This window comes from Mirounga angustirostris, unplaced genomic scaffold, assembly GCF_029215605.1.
Source record: "Mirounga angustirostris isolate CCGP_5_RB_7025 unplaced genomic scaffold, mMirAng1.0.hap1 SCAF_6, whole genome shotgun sequence".
NCBI lineage: Eukaryota > Metazoa > Chordata > Mammalia > Carnivora > Phocidae > Mirounga > Mirounga angustirostris.
The window spans coordinates 65,982,739-66,008,431 of NW_026991714.1; the positions used below are offsets into that span (position 1 = coordinate 65,982,739).

General features: G+C 58.3%; 1 protein-coding gene and 1 long non-coding RNA gene across 4 annotated transcripts in view; both read right to left on the reverse strand.

The window, feature by feature from the left end:
- Positions 1-25,693, reverse strand: part of COQ8A (coenzyme Q8A) — a 40,674-nt gene that overhangs the window by 3,485 nt on the left and 11,496 nt on the right. For all 3 annotated transcript variants that reach the window (XM_045877609.2, XM_064594453.1, XM_045877608.3), the window contains exons 2-7: positions 17,761-17,946; positions 14,542-14,946; positions 14,206-14,272; positions 4,247-4,321; positions 1,325-1,447; positions 121-206 (exon numbers count right to left, since the gene is read on the reverse strand). In XM_045877609.2, the coding sequence (XP_045733565.1) occupies positions 121-206; positions 1,325-1,447; positions 4,247-4,321; positions 14,206-14,272; positions 14,542-14,946; positions 17,761-17,937 (933 nt within the window). In that variant the 5' untranslated portion in view covers positions 17,938-17,946. The remainder of the gene's footprint in view (positions 1-120; positions 207-1,324; positions 1,448-4,246; positions 4,322-14,205; positions 14,273-14,541; positions 14,947-17,760; positions 17,947-25,693) is intronic.
- Positions 5,714-14,198, reverse strand: LOC135364746 (uncharacterized). The gene is made up of 2 exons (XR_010412382.1): positions 11,977-14,198; positions 5,714-11,652 (listed from the first exon to the last, which is right to left on the reverse strand). It is a non-coding gene; the product is annotated as an uncharacterized LOC135364746 (long non-coding RNA).

Here is a 25,693-nt window from a genome sequence, read left to right on the forward strand (position 1 = left end):
GGGACACCCTGAGAAGCACCCCCAGGCTGCCCCCTCCCACGGGCTGCCACAGCTGCCACCCAAGGCGGGGAAGGGGCGGCAGAAGACCCAGACCCCCCCTCCCAGGCCCTGTCCGCTCACCATCATCTGCTTCAGCGGCATGAAGTCCGCGCTCTGCCTCACCCGCTCGAATATCTTGGCCAGGTGGGGGTTGATGAAAGCATCATCTGGAAGGTACCAGAAATCGGCAGAGGGCTACCCCTCAGAAGGCAGGTGCATGGGTCAGGAGCAGAGCAGCCCCCTCCATGGCCCCCAGGGCTGTGGACAAAGGCTCCAGGGAGGACACAGGGCCCCAGGCTGGGCTGTGCACACTCCCGGGGCCCCATAGCCAACAACAGAGGCCCGAGACAGCCTCCCCTGGGGCGCAGGGGGCATCCGTGCAGCCCGAGGGCCCCGGCATGGGGCGGCAGGTGCCATGGCTTGCTGACTCACCAGTGACTTGAGAAGGTGGATTTCTTAGAAATAACAGGCAAAGCTTTTTGGGATTATAAAAGCAGCAAATTTCAGAAATAAAGTGGCGTAAGAGCTCAGAAACACCCAGAACCTGACCACCTACAGAGAACTGTTTTTCCCCTTCTGACACTATTCCTAATGCATCTCTTTGGAGCCATGGTGGCCCCTCATGAGGCCGCTCCGGCCAGCTTTCCTCACATGGTGGTTTCCCATGGTGTCAGCGTTCTGAAATGCTCTGCCAAGCGCCAAGGGCAGGAGCATGACGTCCTGCACACAAGTCCTGAGAGCCGCCACCTCGGCCACCTGCTGCTCGCTTGGGGCTGTGGGTCCAGGCCACGGAGGATGCTTTGAGGATGCTTCTCCCACGCAGAGCCCGGCGCGCATCTCTGACACTGTCCTTGCGAGGAGTCACCACACAGGGGTCCTGCACTTGGGGCTGGTCCATGGAAGGGCTGCAGACGTACCCCGCCTGCCCCGGGGATTAACTCCATCCTACACCCTCCATGAGCCCAGCTGCGGGCCCAGGAGGGGACTCGTCTTCAAACCGCTCCCCTGCCCCCCTGCACCCTCCGGCCCCCACACATGACAGTAGGGGGCGCTGGCAGCAGTGGGACCCTCACCAACTTGGGAAATGTGAGGATCACCTCCAGAGATGCCAAAACACCCACAACAAAGCAAGAAAAACCACCACGGGCTCCTACTTAGTATGTTTTTAAACATCCTGGCTGCTCAACAGCCAGGACTCAAGCAAGAGGGGCCAGTGGTGGGGGAACATCCCCCAGTCCCCTCCGGAGTGGGGCCCCCACGGCTCCAGCCCCCAGCATGCACTCACCCTGGATGCTGAGCATCTGGCCCAGCTTGAGTGCTGCCCCGCGCACCTTGCACAGCGTTCGCACTATGCGCTCCGCGTTCGCCTCCGACAGGAAGGGGCTGGAATCCAGCACGGCCTTCTTCCCTGTGGGCAGGAGCTGGGTCAGCATGTGCCCACCCATCGCCTCCCGGGGTGTCTGCAGGCCTCACCCGACCCGGCCACATGGGGCAGCCGCAGCTTGTCTCATCACTCGGCCCAGCGCACCAGGGAGCCTGAGTGCATCCCAGGCCATCAGCCCCAGGCTCCAGCGTCATAAAAACCGGGACAATACAGAACTTAGGGGTATGGGGGATTTTCAAGTGCAGCGTGAAGAAACAGGAGCGCTCACACTGGCACCAGCCTCCTGAGGCCCCTAAAACCAGCAATGCAACTTACACTCCATGCCACATACCCACCTGCCTGATGCTGTGGAAGGCCCTTCAGGACCACCCAGCTCTCCCAGGCCTGACTTTAGCAGCCCCCCAACACACGCACGTGCACACATTTACACACGCAGAGCCCCTCCCTCCGTATCCGTCCCTGGGGCCTGATGGGGACAGCACAGAAGGCCATAGCGGCACGTAGGGGGCGGGCACCAGGAGGGAGGGACCCATGTGAGGACTCCGTTACTGTCCCTCCCACCCACATACGGGACAAAGGTCACCTGTACCCCTGAGGTCACTACAAGGCAAGCTGGCACAGGAGAGGGCCGTCCTCCGGGGAGGAGAGCACAGGGTCAAGGACAGCACTCAGCCGGCTGCTGTCTGCCTCCCCGTCTGCCCACAGAGGCCCCCGAGGTACAGTAACCTCATGGGTGCAGATGACCTTTGTCCAATACGACCAGGGGTGGTAGGCTGCAGAGGTGAGGACATGGGAGGGCTGCTACCGCGTGGCCACAAGGACGTCAGGACCCGCTCTGGCGTCTGCCCCCTCATCCCAACCCCAGCACAGCCTGGCCCCAGGAACAAGTCCACCCTGGTCGGGACCCACCCCCCCCGCTCTTCCAGCCCTGGGACACCCACTGCTTTCCCTGCGCTCTGTCCTTTGAGCCTGGTTAGATCTCTGCCCACAGCTATCCCCACAGTGCATGCACTCGGAGTGGGGGAGCTGCAACCTCCAGGAAGGAACTCTGCCCCAGGGTCTGCGTCCAGCCTGGCCTCTGACAGATGGGGGGTGGGGGGGACATGGGGACTAAGCCCCAGGGACATTCAGTTTGCAGACGAGAAGCCCCCGAGAGCACCCGCGGATCTTCTGCCCCCCCGAGGGCAGCTGTGTGAGGCCGGACCCGCCCTTGGGAGCTGGGCCGAGAAGGGGCCCCACATTACCCCCTTGCCCTGAGCCAGAGCTCAGAGAATGGGGGCCCCTCTGTGTGCACTGCCCCCCCCCCAAACCCTGGGCCCCAGTGGAAAGGCAGGGAGGAGAAGGGAGGCTGAGGAGGAGGCAGATCTGCGCTTCCCCCACACACAGCCCTGGGCTGCCTGCAGCACTCCTGAGATTTGGGGACCCGGCCCTCTCGGGCATTCCAAGCAGCCCCTCCCCACAGCCCAGAAGTATGTGCTCCTGCCTGGGCATGGCCAGTTCTGAGAGCCGCCTGGGGGGAGCTGGGCCATGGTGGGCAGGCCTCCCACTCAGGAGCAGCTCTGCTGGGGCCGACCGGGCCGGGCTGGTCAGCATCCTCCAGGCCATGGGTTCCAGAGCCCACTCAGAGCTGGAACGCAGCCTAGGGGCTGCCCAGGGCCCCCAACCCCGGCTCTCAGGCCATGGTCCCTAGGCCCCTTGACCCCCAGCCAGGGTCACCACTTCCCTGATGAAGGTCACCACCTGTAACCTTGGAGCCAGTCCTGCCTCTTCTCTGCTTGGCTGAGGTGCCCGAAGAGCAGCCAGTTTCCAGGGACAGAGGGGGGGTGCGGAGAACACCGGCTTCTCATTCCAGAGAAAGCCAGGCTTCGTTTTCAAAGTGTCTCAGCACCAACACTAAAAATACCCTCACTAAACCCTCTCTGTCCTCAGGCCCCTTCCAAGGACACTCAGTGTGCCCCAGGAACCCTGTTCTCTGGCCTGTGGGGACACGCCACTGTCCTTTCTCCATGAGGCCCCTCGTCCCCACAGGAGGGTCTTGAGGGGAAGAGGGGCCATCCAGGTGTGTGGCAGGCTCCCCTCAGGGCCCCCAGCTGGGGCTTCGGGGGTCACAGTGCAACAGCACAGTGGGGTGTCCCTGGGTGTACCCCCAGAAAGGAGTTGATGTTCCCTGAATGGGCCAGGGGGCACCTAACCCAGATCTTCAAATACATTTGGAGAAATCCACCGAGCAGAGGGCTCTCCCAGCGCTGTTCTCGGGACTCCAGGGAAGGGAAAGCCCCCTACACCCCGAGCTGCCCTGACCCAACATCACGGCATCATGAGCACCACAAAATTCAGAGCAGCCAGTCTGCCAAACTTTCTCCATGGAGTCCCACCCTGACCTGGCCACCAGGACTAGGGAGGGCTGACGGTGGTGACCTGACCTCATGGCCCCTGGGAGGCAGGGGACAAAGGAGTCAGGGTGCTCACCTCAGAGACAGAGGGCAGGTCTCGGAGGTGGGGACACCAAGGGCCCTGAGGGGTCTGGTCCAGCAGCACGGACACCCCTCACCCGCTGCTCCATGGGGGAGCTCTGGGCTCCAACAGCCCCACATAGCAAGGCAGACGCAGGGCCAAAAGTGAATCAGAAGCGGGCAGGTGTGCCGGCCACCGGGGGAGCCGGGAAGGGCTGGGCAGGCCAGCTAGGGCAGCCTTCGGGCCGCAGACGACTCCGGGGCGCCATTTATGTGGAACACAGGACAGGAGACGGCCCCTGGAGGCCCACACTTCAGGAACATGGAGGGGCTGGGGGCCAAGCGGCCCACCTCCCAGGGCCCAGCTCACCTGAAGGGTCATCTGGGCGGAGGCTCTTCTTGGCTACCTCAGCCAGTGCCCCAAAGCCTAGACCCACGGCCAGACCTGCAAGGAGGAGAAGGAGTGCTGGGTGCTGGTGTGGGGACTACCTACCACCCCTCCATCCGTGAGGCCCAGAGCAGCCTCACAAGGTCACCCACCGCAGCTCCCCAGGGACACTTGCTGACAGTCTAGACGTTCTGAGAAGGGGGAAGAGAGAGAGGAAGGACACACGTGCTGTTTTCAGAGGTGTGGCGCCATCCGTGGAAAAGCTTCCCCCACCCCCCTTGCTCGCAGGGCACGCGAAGGCCCTAAGAATGCGCATGCATGGGACACGGTTTCCCAGCACAAACAGAACACGGAGCAGCAACGGTCCATGGGCCGAGGACATCCTGACCCCACGGGGCACCCCCTGGAACGCAGCCACCCCCTTCAGCGTGAAGAGCTCCAACTCTAGAATTCTCTGACTCCACTGCCCCGAGAAGGAAAGGCGTCAGTACAGTGATAGAAAGGAGTCGCTGGTGGGAGTCAGAACAGTCTGCGAAGGCAAAGCCATGGAGACTCGCTGCCCACCAGAGCCTGCAGGGTGCGGACAGTGGTCTGAGGACAACGGGGGCGGCAGTCAATTTCTCATCTAAAAACTGTGTTTCACAATCTTCAAAATCAAAGTTCATCAATACCTCTTTTGTCCAGAGGCCAGAAATGCCCGACCCCAGCTGTCCAGGAGAGGCCCACAGAGCACAGCAGGTGCCACTGGGATCACAGAGAAAGCCCAGGGGTCCGGTCAGGACCCGCTGCCTCTACTTGAGGCATGATTCTCGCTGGCATGGGGGCACCCGTTAGCAGAGAGTGGAGGACACGTGCGTGAGCGCACCGGCCACGGGAGAAGGGACAGCAGGGGCCCACAGAAGACGCCGAAGACGCCAATGCCTGTGGGGCCGGGAGGCGGGTGGCACATGCAGCCCCCACGCCCAGAGGCGTGAGCTCCGCCTGGCGCACTGTTTAACGGGCGAGGAATCCAGCATGTGCTTCTGTATTTTTCCCAGTTTTGCACTGTTATGAATAATACTGTTGAATTTATTCAAAATTTTATTTAGCAAAAAATAATAGCCAACAAATAATAGAACAATAATTTTAAAACCCAAAGAAGGTTTTAACCCAACCTTACAACGTGCTTTTGCAATGCATCTTAGCCACCATCAAGCAAGGGTGCAGTGTGTGCGTCACCAGCCCCATAGGTCACGGCGAGGCCTCAGCGGCCGACTGAGAGTGAGAGCTCCCAGCGGGGCAGGCAGCGCTCCGGCGCTTGCTGCGGACCGTCACTGCTCCCATTCAACGTGGTGACAGCAGTGCTGCCTAGAGAAAGCACCAGGCCAGCCACGTGCAGAAGGGTAAATTTTCTAGTAGCCACAGTAAAAAAAAAAAAAAAAAAAAAAAGGCAAAAAGAAGCATGCGAAGTGAATGCGCATCGTGTATTTTATTTAACATAATACATCCAAAATATTACTAAGTCCTCTTGTGTGTAAAAATCATCAGAGGTATTTCACGGTTTTGTTTTGGTTTTGTACAGAGTCTTCAAAATCCAGCGTGTATGCGCACTGAGCATGGCCTGGTTTGGCCCGGCCATGCTCCAAGCACTCACGCATACAAGCAGCGCAGGGCAGGATGAGCCGAGCTCTGGAAGCCATAGGAAGAAGCCAGGCACCTGAAAGGGCCCTCAGGTCCACCAAGGCCATCTGGCAACCGGGCCTGTTTTAGCTCTGACCAGCTCCAGAGGGCACTGGGCACGGAGCTGAGATAGCTAAGAGCAGCCGCGCCAATTAAACATTAACTCCCTGCTGCCGGCCCACCCCGCCCCACCCAGCACAGTATCTGCCTTTGCAAAGTAAGTGATAACAAGTAAGGTTAACCTTCAAACTACAATGACCCTCACCAAGGTCTCTCTGCATCTGCCTGCATCAAGTCCAAAGACAAGCCTCGGGTTAACCAGCCTAGCCACCGCGAGCAGAGGTGGCCCCCCAGCTCCCCTGCCTGTCGTCGTCCCCCTCAGAAGTTCTGTCACACCCTTCCCTGGCCATTTCTAGGCTGCCGGGCAGGGCCAAAGCTCTCCAAGGGCAAGGACTTGTCATTAGATCACCAAAAGACGTTACACAAAGACCGCCTTAGGCTCCTTCGGTGGCCTGCGAGCTCCCAGGGAGCTGGAGGTGCAGCAGCCAACGGGCTCCCCACTGCGGCCAGCCCAGCTGCCCTGACCTTGACCTCAGGAGCTCCCGCTCTAGTGAACCAAGAATAAATCAGCCCTCCCCCACCCAGCGAGCTTCCAGCCATTCTCAGAGCCTTGTCGAGAGGAAAGCACAAGGCCCAGCCAGGCTCTTCCTCTCCCAGAACCAGGTGGTACTGGAGGCTTGTGCTCAGACTTCCCAAGGCCTGGTGGGGACGCCCGGAGCCCCACTTGCTCACTCCACGTGTGACCCATTTTCTTCGGCCCCACCTCAGTCCTCCCAGTGCTCAGGGCGCTGGGAGCCATCATCAGCTCGGCCCACACGGCCGGCCAGCAAGTCCTGGCAGACAACCAACCGTCCACAGAGCCAGCTCTGCGGCCCCGGGGCAGCAGTCGGCAGCCTGGCCTCCATCCTGGCCTGCGAGGAGGTGCCGGCCCCTGCCAGGAAGGTAGCCTTTCTCTCAAGAACAGAGCTTTTGCAGTCAAGAAATGGAGGGGAAGCAGGAGGGTTCTCCCCAGAGAGAGGAGAGCCCTGGGCCAGCTTCCCAGGCCCCCAGCTCAGCCTCTCCTCCCTGCAGTCCCCCTGGAGGTTATCGGAGCCCAACAAGGCCGCCCTGGAGCACCCTGGGCTTTGGCCCAGACAGACAGCAGAGGCTGAGAAAAGGAAAAACAAAACACCTTCCAACAAACAGTGCCGTCGGGAAGGAGGCTTGGTGAAAGGTGCCCTGGGTGGGAAGACGTAGCTGTACCTGCCAGAAACCCCGGGCTGTTTACAGAGCAAGGCTCACGGGGGCTTCTGTGCCACAGCCCCAGAGATTTCTATGGACTACACACTGTGTGCCAGGCACCGTTCTGGGCCCGCGCTGTCATAACACATCTTCTAAGCCACAGGACACACAAAGGGGTGGGGGGCAAGGACCCTGCCTTTGCAGCAAACTGTTCCTGAATCTTGGCCCCAGGGGACAGCACGGGGCATCAGGAAAGAGGGGTGCAGAGTCCCCTGGACGGCGTGGCCCCAGGCTGTCAGGAGCCGCCCCCTCCCCCATGCCCAGCAAGGAACCCTGCTGCAGTCTCGGACTCGGCTCAGGTCCCTGCGCAGTCACAAGCAAGCGCACGGCCGTGGGCCACTGAGACACGAGTCACCTGAACCAGACATCACCGTATCTGCCTTCACCTCCCTCACAGAGCTCCTCAGGGGGCAAAGCAGACTCATGCGCCCCTTGTAGAGCACCTCCTGGAGGAGCAGAAACCACGCGCCCACACCCGTCACCCCCACCAAGCGGGCGTGGGCAGGGACCCGCTGTGAGAGGAAAACAGGAGTGCGCCCCCAGGATTGCAGGCAGCAAGTTGGTGTCCCCAGGGCCACCCCACAAGCAGTCAGCCCTGCACGCTGCCCGCCAGCCCTGGGACCTCTGATCTCCGCGGCCTCAATGACGACTGAGTGCCCGATTGATAAAGCTCTGTGAGGGGGATGCCTGACTTCAGACAAGTGACCCTGGCGCATGGAGCCAGGGGGCTGGGCACACGGGGCTGCCACACGAGGCCCAAAGGCTCCCCCACCCCCACCCCAGCCGCAGGTCTGGTGGCAGCGTCCCAGCGGTACGGCTCTGCTTAGCTCCTAGGCCTCCATCTGCGCCCACAGCGAGTCGGTCACCAAACTTGCTACCCAACTTCCTGTCCTTGATCTTGGGAGCATGTGCTTTGCACCTTTGCATTATTAAAACATGAGAATGGTTGATGGGAGTTCTATTTGTTTTAAATGTTCTTGGCAAAATTTAAAAATAACCAAAAAACCAAATACGCCCAGTCACCCACTGTTTGTTTACCGCTGGGATGGGACCACGAGAGTGCGGGGTGAGGGCATGACGACCCCAGAGAGCGTGAGGCTGCTGAGACACTGACCACGTCCCCACATGGGTCAGCGTCCCAACAGCCAATGCCGCGCCTCCACCCTACACCTTATTTTCCGACAGAGAAGACACTCTTCTGTGGCCTCATCTCTTTCTTGGTATATTTCCTTTTTACTAAGACGTTACTCAGTGTTTTCATGTCTGGAGGCCCGTGACTAGCAGCAGAAACACACATGGACAAGTGGCGTCACATCATAACTGAAGTGGACGGAGGATGATGACACAAGAGTCCCACAGCACTGCTCCCCCTTGCTCAAGTCAAGCCTTTTTTTTTTTTTTTTAAACAGGCTCCACACCCAACACAGGGCTCAAACCCATGACCCTGAGATCGAGTTGACACTCCTCTGAGCCGGCCGGGCGCCCTGCATGAACTATTTTTTTAAAGCAAAGCATTTTTCTGGGAATGAGGGTCCCTGAACTTTTCACCTTCTTAAAAATACAAGGGTTCCCAAGGGTCCGTTTGCTCTACTCATCACTCCTGGCCCAGTCTTGTCATAGCTGTTCCCTAGACCAGATTTCGCAAGCCATTCCACATATCGCCCTCCTTCTTCCTGCTTTTGCACATCCGGTGTCCTCCCGTCCTGGTGCCCTCAGCACCTCCTCGCTCCTGCCTCCCTGGCAGGACTGTAAGGTTCCTGGTGGAGGCCCGGCTGCCACAATGAATGAGCAGCAGCGATCAGCTCCTTCGGAGATCAGCCTCCTCTGCAGCAGGCCTGACCCGCTAAGGTCTCCCAGCTGAAAATAGGGGAGGGGAACCCAAGAGAAAGGATGGTTCAGGACCCCCACCCCCAGACACACAGGAGATGGGAAGATGGTCCTCCGAGGCACAAAGTGGAAAACGGACGGAAAATACAGACAAGGACACGAGAAACACGCAGAGGACCGTGGATACATGACACACCTAACACGTGTCATGGGAGATAACAGGGTACAGGAGCAGCACTGGAAGAAATGACCAGAATTTCCCAACTCGGACAAAAGACATTAAGCCACAGGTCAAAATATCCTCACCAAAGCCAATGCAAAACCCCTATTGTCCAGGGCCTCCCAACCAGGGGCCATGGGCTCAGCCGACAACCCTGGGCTCTGTGTCAACCCAGCTGCTTGCAGGTGGCGGTGCCAAGGCGCCGGGGGACCCCTGTAAGTGGGTCAGTGTGCGCGCAGGGCTCGGCCTGAGACCAGATGGATGGGCCCAACCCACAAGCCACTATATCGTGTGGGAGGGAGTCTCCCAGGGCTGAGGCAGGGTTTTTCCTCATCTCCTAACCCACCGAGAACTGTCCCAAGCCAGGGCCTGCCGCAATAGAGGGCTTGTTGGGGAACAGCTGCAGGCCTCCCCCCATTCTGCTCCCTTGGACCACCGCACCCGGGCCCCACTCTCGCCAGGCGGCCAACAGCACTATGTGCGAGTGATGTATCTTGTGCATTTTAACTTTTTTTCCATAATATATTCTGGTTTTGTGGTTTTGTAATGTTTTAATCTTAAGGCTCTCCTTCCTGCCTGGTGTTCTCAGGAGCTTGATCGAGCTAGTGGGCAGCTCCAGTTTGGCACAGAATACTTGCTTTATCATCAGGGAGGACAACTACTTGGAGGGCAGAGTCTAAGCAACCACCTCATTTTTGCCAATCAGAGGACACTAGGGCTGAAAAGCCAGCTCTTGAAAGCCTGCCACCTGCCATGTTCCGTGGGAGACGAGGTATGAACTGGGTTGCCCCAGGACTTGATCCCCTTCTCTTGGAAGATGGGAGAGTGTTCTAAACAGAACAGGTGGTGCAGGAAGGCGAGGCGAGACTGCACTCGGGGAAAGGGGCAGAGGGGAAGACAGGACTGGCTGAGGGTCGTTTCTACGTGTAATAGAGGATTCCTGTTCTAGACTTCTGATCCCAGGGCCTGGGACTCCCTTCTTCTACCAGATCCATCCGTCGTGAGACTGGGCTGGGCCTACGATGCACAACAGGTGCGTGCGTGCATTTTAAAAATGCAGGGATAAGGACAGGTTTCAGAACAATACCTCTGGACCCATCTCAAGCTGCCCAGGGATGGGTGTCTGAGGCAAAGGCAACATGTTTTAACCTTTGTGAATTCTGGGCTTTTCTCATTGGCTTCTAGAGACCATAAGCCATGGCTTCTCTGTGGTGCCCAGAGCCAGTGTCCCGCCCTGCTGTGGCCGTGAGGAGTGTCATGGGGGCTAAAGGAGAAAAGGAGATTCCGTTCACATGCCAGGACGGCCCCACAAACCTACCTCACTGTGCTGGAAGGGGGCAAACCCAACAGAGTGCCTCGGGTGACATGCATCTGATCCCGGGCTGTCTCCCCCCAGTTGCTGCCTGCTCCAGTGATCGTATTTGTGGGGGCTTTGTAGGACTTCACAAATATGTGTTGGTCTTCTCCATATTCTTTTGAGGTTTTACCGTTTATAAACTTTTTTGTATTGAGAAAAATAGCCAGAGCATCTTTGACAAAAGGTTCTGCACCAGGAAAAGAATCTGGACCACAGCTCAGTGACCCCTCTTGAAGTGTGGGGGTCCTGAACCATCCTTTCTCTTGGGTTCCCCTCCCCTATTTTCGGCCAGATCTTCTGTCCTAAACACTTGACTTCCATTCCCTCTCCTATTGCCCCTCCCCAAAAAAAGCCCCCTCACTCTCTCTCTCTCTCACATACACACACACACACACACACACACTTAAATCCTGAAGAAGCTAAGAACACTCCAACCTCTGTTCCCAATCTCCTGTGTCAAGACCATTCCTTGCTGTGATTCGTACTAACACACTTGTACTGGGATGGATCAAACCTACTTTAATCTCTAATCTTAGGGGAGAGAGAAGCAGAAGGAATGGGGGGGCGGGCAGCGGGCCTTCCACGTACAAAGTAGGGCTGGGGGACCGAGACTGGGAAGATGAACATACATCCACGTCACTCAGGAATTTCCACACAGGTGCAAGAAACATGTCAAAGTGGCAACAAGATCGTTTAACAGGAGACGGACGAGTGCAGCTCCATGCTAACCACCAGAAACCACACCTTTGTGTGCAATCTTGAATTTACAGGGCAGGTGGAGGGGAGCGAGGAAAGCCTGTAACTCTGCTCTTTCCCCGATCCCCCCCTTTCTGAGCTGCAGGACATTGAGTCCCCGTGGGCTTGAGTGACTCCTCCTCCAAGCACTGTTTACTGGGTGGTTGATTCTGCTGTGCTGGGTACTTCCTTTCCCACTTGCTAGTGTTTGTAACACATACGCTGACCCTTTTCCCTTCTCTCTTTACCCTGGGAAAGTACAATGAATAAAAAAAATTTATTGGTTCTAGAAAAAAAAAAAAAGAAGCCCCTATTTTAATAAGAGAAACCTAAGTAGGGCCCAAGATCACAAGGAAGCCGGGCTGGAATTATAACCCACTACTGTGATGACCTGAAGCCCAGTTCTGACCCCAAACCCAGACTCTGATCCCATCTTTCATATCACTCCTTAACAGGACCTAATATCCACAGACCGCACTGCTCACAACATCTCAGTCATAATGCCCCCCGAGCCAAAGTGGACCCAGGACTCCCACCCCCTCCACGTCCACCAACTGAATACCCACCACTGACCTTCTCAAGGGCGAGCCTGCCTCCCGGGCGGTCTGGAGTAATCCCTTTCCTTCATGCCCCCCTGCAAAAAATCCCTACACCCGTCGGTCCACACTGCACCCCCATGAGGGGAAAAAGGTCAGAAGTGTATTCTAGAAGAACAAAGCAGGAGCGTTACCTCACTCTGTTCAGACAACGACCCACCGGTAAACCACACCCTTCGCAATACGCGAACAACACACATAAGCAGGATGTTTGTAGCTCTGGAGAAAAAAAAACAAACGTTTTTTTGCAACACGTACAGCTCTAAGAATCTATGGTATTAATTCTGATATTCTATTCAATTCTACTCTATTTGTTTTTTAAGTGCCGGTCCTGACCCACTAAGTTGATTTCACACTGGCTGAAGAGCGTGACAATTTCAGGTTGAGGTTGAAGGCCCAGAACTGCCATCTGGAGCCAGAACAGCACATTCTTCCCAGACCTGGCTGCTCCCTGCCGAGACCCTCCCCCCTCAAAGCCCGACACAGGAGCTGACAAGCCCTGGGCAAACCTCTAGCGTGCGCCCCGAGGATGGCTCCAGGCCCCGGGCGGCTGTGAGCAGGGGCTCCGGTGGCTTCTAAGAGCACAGAGCACCTGCTCACCCTGACCCCAGACCAGGCGGCGTCTGGCCCGCTGGGAGCCCTGCACCCCACAGACCTTCCCCCATAACCCCTCCCACTCTGCTCATCTGCCTTGACCCCAGCCCCAAGGGCCTGGTTCCTGCCCCTCTCCCCAGTAATTCCCGGCATTCCGTCAAATTCAGTTTACCACCACAACCTTCTTTCTGACCACTCTTCCCAAACAGACCCTCTACTAGCCTCATCCCTACCCCAAGAGGATTACTCCACTCCAAACCCGTGGGTCAAGCGAAACCTCTGTGCTGAGCCCCCTCTGGAGCAGAGGGAAGCAGGCTGCAGAGAGAGAGACCACAGAGTGAGAGGGGACGGCTCCAGACTCAAACTCATGGGGGAGAGGAGCGGGCCTCCACGCAACACTTCAGTAATCAACGCACCCACCCAGCAGCCTCTGTGCGAAGCAGGGACGTGCCCAGGCTCCTGCCGAGTAAGGACCCACGGAGGCCGCCAGAGCTCGGATTCTCAAACTCATCCCGGGAGTGGCGTCCCAGGCAGTTACAATGTTCTGTGAGGCACTGATTGAATGCAAGCCCACAAAAGGAAATAAAGCCATAACTGTGTCCTAAAACGCAGCGGGGGTACTTTAGGCTGGACTCTGGAACAGCTAAGTAGCAGCAGATGCCAAATCTGAAGATAGCAATGATGGAACAAAAGCTTCGAGAAAGTTCCATCCAATGAACGTAGTGGGCTCTGCACATGGGGAAGCCCGGCTTCACTTGGTGTCACTCGGTGTCAGAGCCCACACATGGGTCCAGCTCCAAGGGCCAGGCTATCGGGGGCGGGGGGGTGGATAGGGCACAGAGCCAACCCCAAACGAGGAGCAGGATGTCATCTCTGGGAGAAGAGGCTGCAGAGCACAGCGTGCATGACGGCCGGTACACTGGAGGGACACTTAGAAGCCCACACGAGCCAAACGCGAGGCAAGCAGGTCACGGCTCAGACACACACAGTGACCTGCATCTTGCTCGGGAATGGAAAGGACAACGTGAGGTCATAAAAGCAGGTACAAGTGCTTCACTCCAAAATTACCTTTCAACTCAGCACAGGTGTACTGGACACAGAATTACTCAAAGCTCCAATGAAAAGGACAGAGCTCCCAACCACACAGACTTTGTGACAGCAACTCAAGGCCCCAGCACCTCGTGAGCCCTCCACTGACACCCTGCCAGCCTGTGGGGGTCCAGCCCACGAGTCCCTGCGAAGCCGGTCAGGGGCAAAAACCACTCCGGGAGCTCACCAGCCTTGTGAGGAATGTCGGCTCACTGCCCGGCCCCTCCTGGCAGCAGGACTCAGCGGCAGGAGGAAAAGGCTGGTGCCACAGACACGATCCCCCAAGTGTGGCCACGCTCACCCCCGGGGGTGAGCAGAGGCAGAGCGGAATCCCGTCACTGGATCATCCCCCAGGGAGAAGGGTCAGGAGCAGCTCAGGCAGGCGCTGATGGCCTCCACGGGACACCTCAGGTCCCCACCCTCTCCCACCTCCATGCGGGCCCCACGGTGGTCCCAGCTTCACTTGGCCAGGGCTGGCGGGCCAGGACAGGTGAGGCAGCACAGGCGCACACAGCCACCTTACCTCCGAAGTTGGCCAGCCGCCCAATCCGTGTAACTGGCACCTTCCGCTCCCGAGCATGCTCGCTGAGCTAGAGGGAGCAAGGAAAGAGACCTCACGGAATCGGCAAATGGGGACAGGACCAGCCTCTGTAGGGGTTCACGTGGCCCCCCACAGCCCCGCTCCACCCCCAAAAGTGGCTGCTCCACCTGGCAGCTTAGTCCACCAAAAGGGGGCCTGTGTCCCTGAAAACGCCAGACCACAGCATCCGGAGAATGTCCCCAGAGGAGGGCCTGACACCAGCACCACCAGGAGCGGCAGCCAACCCAGCCCCACTCCACCAGGCCCTCCAGGACGCACCATCTGCTTGTGGGGCTTGCTCTCGGGGCGAGCCTTGGCCTGCCGGGCCTTCTCAATGTCCTCCGTGGTGAGGCCCCCCACGGGGGGCTGGTCCTGGTGGAAGAACCTTCGTGGAAGGCTCATGGTAGAAAGTGGGTGTCTGGGGTCTCCAAAGAGCCTCCCGGTGACGGTGCCCAGAGGGGAGGTGGCCTGGCCTGAGAGCCCAGCTTCCCTAAAGGGTCCACTGGTCACGTAGGCAGGAGCCGGGCCCTCATTGCCAGTGTGATCCCAGGATGGAGGGGGTGACCAGTCAGGGAAGGAGGCTGCAGAGAAATCTGTGCGAGCCCCCACAGTCTGAGGCCCAGAGAACTCTGCTTCCGGGTCTTCGAAGTTCTCGGCATAAGGCTCCTCGCGCTTTTCCTGACCCTGTGGGGAGCAAAAGCCAGCATGAGCAGAGCAAAAGGCCTGCCTGGGCCTCCTCCCTGTGTCCACCCCCACCCCCTGCACAGGGAGCCACACGTTCCACCAGGAAGGCGGCCCTCAGCCAGATCTGCAGGGGAGCACCTTCCCAGCCCGAAGCCAGGAGACCCAGGTTCGGCCCTGCTCCTGAGAGGCCCCACTCTGTGGTTCCAGGGAAGCCGGACAATCACAGAGCACCTGCTGGAAGCCTCGCCAGGCCCGGGGGAGTGACCGCCACACTACAGGCAGCAAGTTCCTCATCTGTAAATCAGGACTTTGGGGAGTGAGCCAGGCCAGCAGACAGCTCGGAGAAGTAAAAGGCCAACCAGACCAGCGAGGGCCACTTGCCGACAGGACTGACCCGCCACACCAGGCCAGCACCTCACCTCTGGCCCTTCCTCTAAGAGGCTCTCATGAGGGCTGGCCTGCCGTCCCTGGGAGCTGGGGGTACAGGGACAGGCCAGGAGGGAAGTGCCACGCTTTCTCTGTAATGGTCACACAGACCCCAACTGCAGGCCCAGGTTCCTGCTGCATTCAAACCCTGAGTGACCTTGAGCCAGTTCCTGCCCCCTCTCTGCCACCTCATCTGGAAATAGAGCTGTGTGGGCCGCAGACAGGCCGGGGGAATGGCGCTGCTCCTGAGGCCGCAGGGGTGGGCTCGGGGCACACACGCGGCGCCTGCGGGCGCTGCAAACCAGCAGCAGCCCCACAGCTTCCTCACCGCGGCTTGGGGTCCAAGGAGGGACTTGCCCTCCAGGGGAAAAAAGAGACTGGCCGTCACTGTCATTTCATCAAGGGGACACTGAGGCTGGGAGAACTGGTAAAAGCCTGGCAGAGCCTGGACCGCTGGCCCTGCTGAACCTCGGCTCCATGCACAAGCGACCCGCACTTGAATTTGGCAAGCACATGTCAGGTGCCGGGGACGTGTTGTGTGCCGGGGACGTGCCAGAACCAGGGAAGCCGGGAGGGCTCATGGGAGGGCCCATGGGAGCCCCGTGGGGCCTCCTGCTGCCCCAGAACTCGTAGCCACGGCCCCCTGGCCCTGCGTGACCTGAGGGACCCCAAGCTCAGTGAGCAAGTGAACGAAGCCCTTGAAGGTGTGGAGGGAGAGACATTTCTGGATTATGTGGCCTCCGTCCCCTCGGAGAGGAGGAGGCCCCAATGATCTAAGTTTTAGGGAAAGAACAGGAGCACACGAAGGCCCCTCACCCTGCTCAGTGCCTCCTTCGTGGTGGGACCCACACTCCCTCCTCCCTCCGAGGACCCTGCTGGAGATGCCCTGGCCTGTCCCCCCACTCGCCTCTCAGAAGGTTCCCCAGGCCTGGCACACTCTCACTTGCCGGTGTTTCACAGACAAGACACCCACCAGGAAGGGGATGGCTCCGAACCAGGAAGGCACCTGGGAATCACTCAGAAGTCAAGGACCAGTCTCCCCATCTAAGAAGGGGTGATGCCCAGGACAGCAGCCAGGCTGGGGGCGGCATCATGGGGTTGAGACTTCTACAAGTTAAAGGCATTTCCATAGAGTGACAGAGAGGTGGTGTCACCACCAGACCCTTAGGGAACAGAAGGGGAGGGGTTGGGAATCCTAAAACCTGACCAGAGGCCTGGAGGCGGTGACAGCCTCCTAGCAGGGCACCATCTGCATCTTGTGCCCGTGCCCCCTTCCCACCCTCTCGGGCTCCCAGGAACGGGGCAGGCGGCTCGCACGGTGACACCCAGGTGGGACGGTGCTCTGCCCTCCGCTGTGGCAAACCCTGTTGACAGCTGCCTCTCCGCACACACGCGTGCTTTGGACCCTCCCACTGGGCCAGGGGCTTGGAACAGGGCAGGAGGGCGAGGGAGGCAGGTGGTGAAGCTGCGCCAGCGCTCCCCGGAAAGGAGCCGAGCCCCCGAGTCCACGCCCGGAGCCCCGCGTAAATGAAGCTGGGAGTGCGACCCTGGCTCGGCTGGCACGTCAGTAAGGACCCTGGGCACACAGGCTCCGGAACAGCTTGACACCGCGGCGTAACGCCCAGGGACACACGCACGCTCAGCCTACACACAGGGTACCTTCTGCCACGTTTGTACCAAAACCGACCCGACAAGAAAGATAAATCAGATCAACAGTGGAGAAGGTGCTCAGGCTCTTAAAGAAACTGTTTCAGGGAAGGAAACACAGGCTCCCGGCAGCTGCCTCCCTAAGAACAAAGGTGGATGCTGCTTTGTTTTTTAATTTCTGAAATTAAAAAGGCCTCTGTTGACGACGGACTCTGAAAAACAAACTGAGGGTTCTAGAGGGGAGGGGGGTGGGAGGATGGGTTAGCCTGGTGATGGGTATTGAGGAGGGCAATTCTGCATGGAGCACTGGGTGTTATGCACAAACAATGAATCGTGGAACACTACCTCTAAAACTAATGATGTAATGTATGGGGATTAACATAACAATAAAAAAAAAAGGCCTCTGTTGAGCACATTCAGTAGAGGCCCAGGAACAGAGGGCCAGGTGGGGGGTGGGGAGCAGGATGGGACTGGGCCAGCAGAGTGTGGCCTGTGCCCCAGGGCCAGTGAACTGGGGCCTGGGCCACTGGTTCCCGGGGGCTGTCCCAGCTTCGTGAGGCTTCCTGAGCGACAACTTGAGTCAGAGGGCTACAGCCCCACGCCGGGACCCCACCACACCCAGAAGGACAGCAGGTCCCCTGAGCCAACCCCCAGGCTGCGTCCTGATTTGCCCCCCCCCCCGGCCTCGATGAGAGCTCCAGGCCAGCCCCTCCTGACGCCCCCTCCCGATGGCCTCCTTACCTGCACCTTCCCCAAGACCAAGCCCATCTGCTCTGCAGCTGTGGACTGCAGGGCCCTGGCCACCACGAGGAGCTCCCCACCGAGGCCCAGGCGTTGCAGGTGGGTCTCCACGGCCACCTGGGTCAGCTTGGCAAGGCCTCTGACCAGCATGATGGTGTCCCCCAGCATGGCAGCCATCCTGGAGGGCTGCAAGAGAACAGGCCAGTCAGGGGGTGCTCTACACTCACACAGAGCAGCTCCACCCCGAGGTCTGGGTAGAGGCATTGGGAGGTCTGGTTCTTCCACCAGACCCCCTCTGATACAGGCTGACTGAGAGACAGGACAGCGAGGGAGGGCCAGGGCTCAAGGTCGGCCCTGGGTGGCCTCCCACCCTGTCCTGCCCAGGCATGGAGCAGAACCAAAGGCTCTGTGGAGCCAGGGCTGGGGGCCTCACAGCCACCTCGTGAGACACCGAGGTGTGGAGGGGTGAAGTGAGTAGCCCAAGTGGCAGAAGGGGGACGCGAAGCCAGATGCCCTGATTTTAGTCCAGTGCTCTTTTCCCTGGACCCAAACTTGGTTGGGGAGGGAGCGTCCGCTCCAGAAGCGCCTCCCTCTAGGGCCCAGGGCGCCCCAACCCAACGACCCCAGCCCCTTAGAGGCTGCCCGTCCCCACCCAGCTGCCCCTGCTCTGCCTGGGAGGGCCTCTGACAGACACCCACAGGCCCAGGGATGTGCAGAGGCCCCACCCCACCCTCAGGCTCCACGAGTTCCCAAGCCGTGTGGTTTGCAAACCGCAGTCCAGTGCCATCCATCTGGGAAGTCCCAACCGGCACGAAAACCAAGAGGAGCAGGATGCGGGACAGCCAGGGAAGCATCAGAGCACACTGTGGGTGGGACTCTCTCCTGATACTTGTTTTCCCTGTGTGCACCTGTACTTTTCCCTCCACTCGGTCACAGTGTAAAATGTGTTTCTTCATGTCGGTCAGGGCCATAGAGGCAGAAAGCACTGTACCCAGCACTGCCTCCCAGGGGAGCATGTGCGGCCAGTCCCCCAAGTATCTCCTACAGCCTACATGGGACTGCATGCTGGGAGGGGCAGGATAGGGTCCCAGGGACATGCTGGGGCTGAAGAAAACCCACAGAAAGAAAGGGAGCAGCAGGGGCCCCAGAGAAGCAGCCAGGGAGCACTCTGGCCAAGGCAGGGAGGAACTGGGACCCACTATGAGGAGGGGCGAGGCTGTGGGGGGAAGCCCGGGAAGGCCAGGTACACCCTGGATGCAGGGCCTGGGCCAGCAGCAGGGAGGCTGCGGGCACACAGATGCCTGCAGACTCCGAATTCTCCTCATACGAGGGAAGGGAGGCGCCAACTCTGAAGACCTCAACCACAGCTCCAGGGGCTTCTGAAGACGGCTGGCTCCCTCCCACCTACCCGACACAGGGGAGTAGCCCGGGTCGGCCCAGGAGTCCTGCAGGGACCCTGAGCTAGGGAACAGTGTAGCTACTCATATTTACAAGGAGAACGAAGGCACAGGAGCCTGGAGAGCAGAGAGGACCCGTGGTCACAGGCCCTCACCGTCACAGTCACAGGTGCCACCAGACCCCAGGCGCTCTCCACTCTCCAACTTGGTGACACGGGTCTCATTGCTCCTACTTCACAAAGGAGAAAACCAAAGCCACAGCGGTTAACGATCCTGAATGGTGTACTGAATGGTGGCCCTGGGGTGAGATCCCGGCCCTCCCCTGCTCTGTGCCCACCACACCACACTGCCTCCCCGAACACTTGGCCCACTGGCTTCAAGGCACACCCACAGGGACAGGGCCCCGCTCAGGCACAAATGCGCTGCCTACACCCTCATCAAAGCCAAGGTTTCTGGAAGGTGACCATACCCTTGAAAGAGACGAAGGGGAGGGGCTAGCCGGGCCCATCACCTGCTGCCATTTCACACCATGGGCTCTGACCTGGGATCCTGGACTTTATGGCAATAAACAAGGGTGAGCCCCACAGACCCAATGGCTAGGACTCGGGAGACAGCCCATAACCAGAGCTCACACAGGGCTGCTGCCGGCGCTCAAACTGCCCAGCCCCCTGGCCCCACCCCCAACACGTAGACATGCTGGACGCAGCACCCCTGCTGGTCAGCCCGCAGACACCAGGGAGAGAGGTTTCTGAAGGACATGTTAGGGACATACAAGGGTGGATGGAGACCAGGCCCCAGCCACACCTGTTCAAAAGGACCCTTGCTGGTGGCCCCAGGGTATCCCCCATATCCCACTGTCCCCAGGTCCCCCAAATTAGGCCTTCTGCTTACTCACCTCTCAGTCCAATCCAGCTAACCAAGGCAGGAGCCTCCCACAGGCCGCAGGCTCTGATAATTCCCAAGCCTCAGCTTGTCTGCTAATGGATACCCTCCTGAGACCTATTTAATTCAGACTTTGTTTCCAGGCTGAAAATTAATTCTCCCTGGATTTCTCACCCAAGTTATAAGCATGAACGAAAGCGTCACTAGAGCAGAGCTGAGAAGTGATATGGGGCCAGTCGGTCTGCCCTGCCGGCGCTGGCCCACCACACCGATCCATGGCGCTCAAACTGGAAAGCCAACTTCCAGTCTTGCGCGCTGCAGACGCAGTCCTGGGACCCACTGGAGTCCAGTCCTCACTCCCCAGCTCCTGAGCGTGGCAGCATTGATCACCGCCCCCAGACAGGACGGATTACACTCACTTCACAAGGACACTTTAGAAAAAATTCCTGAGAGGGGCGCCTGGCTGGCTCAGTCGTTAACTGTCTGCCTTCGGCTCAGGTCGTGATTCCAGGGTCCCGGGATCGAGCCCCGCATCAGGCTCCCTGCTCGGCGGGAAGCCTGCTTCTCCCTCTCACACTCCCCCTGCTTGTGCTCCCGCTCTCGCTGTCTCTGTCAAAATAAATAAATAAAATCTTAAAAAAAAAATTTCCTGAGAAAAAAATGCTAAATTGGCCAAAGTTTTTTTTAATTCCTGCATTTGGGAGATACGAGTAACTATGGTCTCTTCCAATATATTCCTGATTCATTTAGTTGATGTATACTACTTTCAAAGTGGCAACTGGGTAAGTCATCTAAAACCAGTACACACTGAAAACTAGCTATGGGGCATCTGGGTGGCTCAGTTAAGCGTGCAACTCTTGGTTTCAGCTCAGGTCATGATCTCAGGGTCCTGGGACTGAGTGAGCCTCATGTCGGGATCCACACTCAGCAGGGAGTCTGCTTGGGATTCTCTCTCTGCCCCCGACCCTCGCCCCCCCCAAATAAATAACTAAATCTTTATAAAAACTAACTAGTTATGCCTTTCATGTGACCAGCTGCGTCCTCGTCCCCAGCAAAGTCACGATGGGCACGAGTCTGACCCCAGCCAGCAGGCACCCGGGAGGGGAAGAGGGGGACTCCAGCCAGCTACTCTGCCAGGCAGGCCCCATCCAAGTGGAAATAACATCACAGAGATCCCACCTTCCTGCTCGCTGTGAGGCAAAACCTGCTTTCCTCAAATCAACAGATGCTACGAATCAACACTCAGTCATTTGTGAGCAGATTCACACGTGGATACCCAGGCCTGCCCCACTTTGACGCTGCTCCACTCAGTGCAAAGTCAGCCGTTCACACCTAATCAACACCAGGTACTTTTTTTTTTTTTTTTTGCAAAGGTGTGTCTACCCTCAAGGGGCATCAGGAAGAGGAAGGACAGACAGAAGGCACTACCTTTCCAAAACTTTTCTCCCCTTTGGTTTTCAAAAAGTGGGTCTCACGGATCTGAGGCACCAGAATCCCAACGGAACTCAGAATTCAGCTACCCTGAAATTTGCGGCAAACCCCCTGCAGGAGTGCACTAGAACCAGGCACACAGCTATAGGAGGAGGCGTTTCATCAAGATCTTAAATAAATAAAGCAAAAGCCCCAGGGCGCCTGGGTGGCTCAGTGGGTGAAGCGTCTGCCTCTGGCTCAGGTCATGATCCCAGGGTCCTGGGATCAAGCCCCACATTGAGCATCGCGATGGGCATGGAGCCTGCTTGGGATTCCCTCTCCCTCTGCCACCCCCACCCCACACCCCTAGTGGTTCTCTCTAAAATAAACTGTTTAAAAAACAAAACCTGATCTGCACCAGGATTCAACTATAAGTATCTACAAGTATTCGACCCCTCTCCCCACTGCACCCCCTCCCACTGGCCGCTGAGCAGGTTTTCGGACCCCGCCCAAAAGGAGCAGAGCAACTGAGCGCCCGGCTCTCTGCCTACTTGGTAGGTGAGCCCTGAGCCCCAGAAGGCCCTGGTGCCACCACTCTCCCCTGAGAAGGGGACAGCCAAAAGTGCTGGGTGAACAAAGAGATGTGAGTGGGGGCAGCACTCCCGTTGGGAGTGCCTACTAGGGACTAGCACCAAAACAAAAAGGCATTCAGAGATGCATCACTTGTTCGGAAGGTCTCCTCCCGGTGCTCTAGGCTAGTCCCTGCAGGCCCCTGGGCACCCACAGCTGTGGTGCCATGCAGACACTTCTATACTGGATCAGACACCAGGGAGAGAGCCAGAGGCCAACGGGGGCTGACACACGAGGGTCAGGTGCAGAGGAGGCTGCGGACCCCCAGAAAAGAGTCCTAGGAGCAGGGACATGGGGTCCAGCTCTACCAGGGCTGCAGTCTATGCGACTAAGTGCATCACTCTCCAGTTCATCCCACTCCAGTAGGAGAGGGCTTTGGGTGGCTCCCCTTTTCTGGTCCTAACATGCTAAACCTCTATAAAGGATGTAAATAAAGAGCTTATCGAGAGAGAGAGAGAGAGAGAGAGAGAGAAAGAGAGAGAGAGAGAGAACAGGAATCGACCCAGCTTAGCACTCCCAGGTACAGAGGCTGGAAAACAGTCCCCAAGCTCCGAGAATGCTCCTACTGACTCCTCACTCTCTGACCTTCCCCGGGCTTTCAGGACATGAGCTCACCATCTGTCACTCGTCTCTCCGCTCCGGGGAACAGCAAGCCAGGGTTGGATCCCCTTCATGGCTCTAAATCGTGGAGTGACCAAGCAGCCCCGTCTGACCAAAGCCGGGTAGCTCTATTTCCTGAGCAGCCCCAAAGCCTCAGGATGGCTGGGCGAAGGACCCCAAAGGAAGCTGCACAGAAAGCTCTTTGGCTTGGGGAGTGTGTGAAGTTTCATCCAGCCATTTGCCCCACACGTCACCCCCAAGTCCCACTGGCATCAAATGGCCCTCACCACCCCCACGCTTCCCTCCCGGGCTCCCCATCCTGAGGAATGGGGCCACCACCCACTTCTCTCAAACCCGTCCTCACCTCCGCTGACTCCCTGGCCACTCCTAGCAGGATGACTTCCCCAGGCCCTAGCTAGCCTGCCTGCCCCTAGTCCCTGGCCCCCACTCCCAAACCACTCCGAGCTTCCTGAGCTCTCTGAGGTTCCTAAGGGGCTGAAAGGACTCTAGTGACCTGGCCTCCCTGCACCCCAGTTCCTCTCCTTGTTCCCTCCACTCACTGTGTCCCAGTCAGGCCAGCCCAGCTCTCCCGCCAGCCTCAGCAGAGGATCACACTTTCTTCCCCCACCCCCCAGCTCCTGGCCCAAACACCACCTCTTCTGGGACACCCTCCTCCAACATGTCCCACCCCAAAAACCCACGCACGCACTTCCCACCACCGCCCCCCAGCCTGTCCTTCCCCCCGTGTAGCAGTGCCTGCTGTAAATCTGCCTGAGTCACTGTCTCCTCCCCCAAGGGGCTGTCAGCCAGAGCAGGGCAAGGACCACACCTGTCTTCCCCCTCTCCGTGTTTCCAATGCCAAGCTTCATGCTCAACACACAGCAGGCGGGTCATAAATACTCAGGAAACAGAATGAACTCAGCTGCTCCCTTGAAGGCTTGAGAAAGCTGGGACGGGCTCACACCTGCTTACAGCTTTAATCTAGATTCGGAATCAGAGGCCCCTGGGAGGCCTGGTAGGAGGCAGGGTGCCCATGCTTTAGTGGGCAGCAGAGTCCCCCAGGAGGTTTGTGGAAGCCCAGACTGCTGGGCCCGCCTTCAGGCTCTGGGTCTGTAGGTCTGGGGTGGGCCTGGAAACCCGCCCGACTCACACATTCCCAGGTGCTGCCGCTGCTCACGCTGGAACCCCACCTCGAGATCCCCTGTTCTGGAGGACGAGGGGGAAAGGGAGCAGAGTGCTGCGCTTCCCCAAAGCCTGGATGGGCCCATCAGTGGAAACCCTCCACCTGCCCTTTCTTTTCCTGTTACTGCCTCAAGAAGCTAGAAAAGAAATGAATGAGCTTAAAGACAAGGAGCCACAGGACCACCACAGGCCCTCAGGACTGTCACTTCCCACAGGGCTGTTAAATGTCCTTTTCCGGAGGCCCCAGGGTGGGGGTGCCTGTGACCTTCTGCCCCCCTCCCAGCTAAGAATAAGCTTTACTTTGGGCTGGAACATTCTCAATTTCCAGCCTGCATGGGCCCTGAAAAGTTCCTTTACGGTGCTTAAAATTTTTCTTCTTTCCTTCTACTCTAAGTAAAAGGAAACACCAGAGGTGTAAGTCAGAGAGACTCAAACCTCGGGACCCAAATCCATGAACTTCTGTGGCTGTGCCCTTCGCCTTGGCCTTCCAAATCATGCCCAGGGGCCAGCACTGGACTCTCGCAGGGGCTCCAGGCCTCGGGCCGGTGAGGGCCCCCCAGCGTCTTGCCAGCGGCTTCAGAAACAGCCTCATGTGCTGGCAACTGAATACACGAGGAAGGACCAGGAAGAGACAGAGACAAACAGCCCCTGTCATCCGATACCAGCAGCCGGGCCTGGAGAGTCACCTTCCCGTCCATTAGGGCTCTGCAGTCCCCACAGCTGCCAGTCACCCCCAGAACCCCCCAGACTGCACGTCGACCAGGAAGTCCCCTTTGCCAGCAGAGTCCTGCATGGTGAAGAAAGGAGCCAGCCTCAGGGCCTCGGGGCATCTTGCAGGCTGAGGATGTCCTGTTCCCTCGGAAGCTGCTTCCAGACCTGAGGGCTCTTTCTCGGAGCTGGTGAGAAGCGCACACTCGTGTGCTAACACACACAAGGGCTTGCTGGGCAGCAGACACTCGGACACTCTCCTCCAGTGAGTCTCACCGCGTCCCCAGATGTCTCCAAGCTGCAGGGCACTAACCACAGCTGCTGTTACTTCCTGAGACTTTATTGTCTGCCAAGGCTGTGAGCTAAGTGTTCCCCCAATTATTCTTATAAGCTAGGTGCTGTTACTATGTCCATGTTTGAAATGAAGGTACTAAGGCACAGAGAGGTTCCATAACTTGGCCAAAGTCACACAGCTTGTAAGAACTGGAGCCAGGAAGGACTTGAGTCTATCAGCTCAGGAGCCAGACAGGTAAGAGGAGAAAACAAGCTGAAGACTGTTCGGGTACCTTAGACGGTAAGCCTCCACTCCCCGCCTGCTGGGAGATTAAGACAGTCTTAGGCTTCCCAGAGTGTTGCCCCCAGATGGGCACCAGGCTGGGGGATGGGTGGCTCACAGAAGCAGGAGAAGCTCCCCCCGCCCCAAGGATGCCCAGGGCTCCGGAGCACGGGGGGAGGGGGGCAGGAGGGGCATAGGGGATCCTGAGCGGCCCCTCCTCCTTCTGGTGAGCAAACGGGACTGACTACAAAGGGGCCTTTTAAATGCCCACCTGCTGGGCGCCTGGGTGGCTCAGTTGGTTAAGCGACTGCCTTCGGCTCAGGTCATGATCCTGGAGTCCCTGGATGGAGTCCCGCATCGGGCTCCCTGCTCGGCAGGGAGTTGCTTCTCCCTCTGACCCTCCCCCCTCTCATGTGCTCTCTGTCTCTCTCATTCTGTCTCAAATAAATAAATAAAATCTTTAAAAAAAAAATAAATAAATAAATGCCCACCTGCCAAGCATGGGGTCCTGACAACAATTTCATTTTCTGACTAAAAACTCCCCAGGGACGCCTGGGTGGCCCGGGTC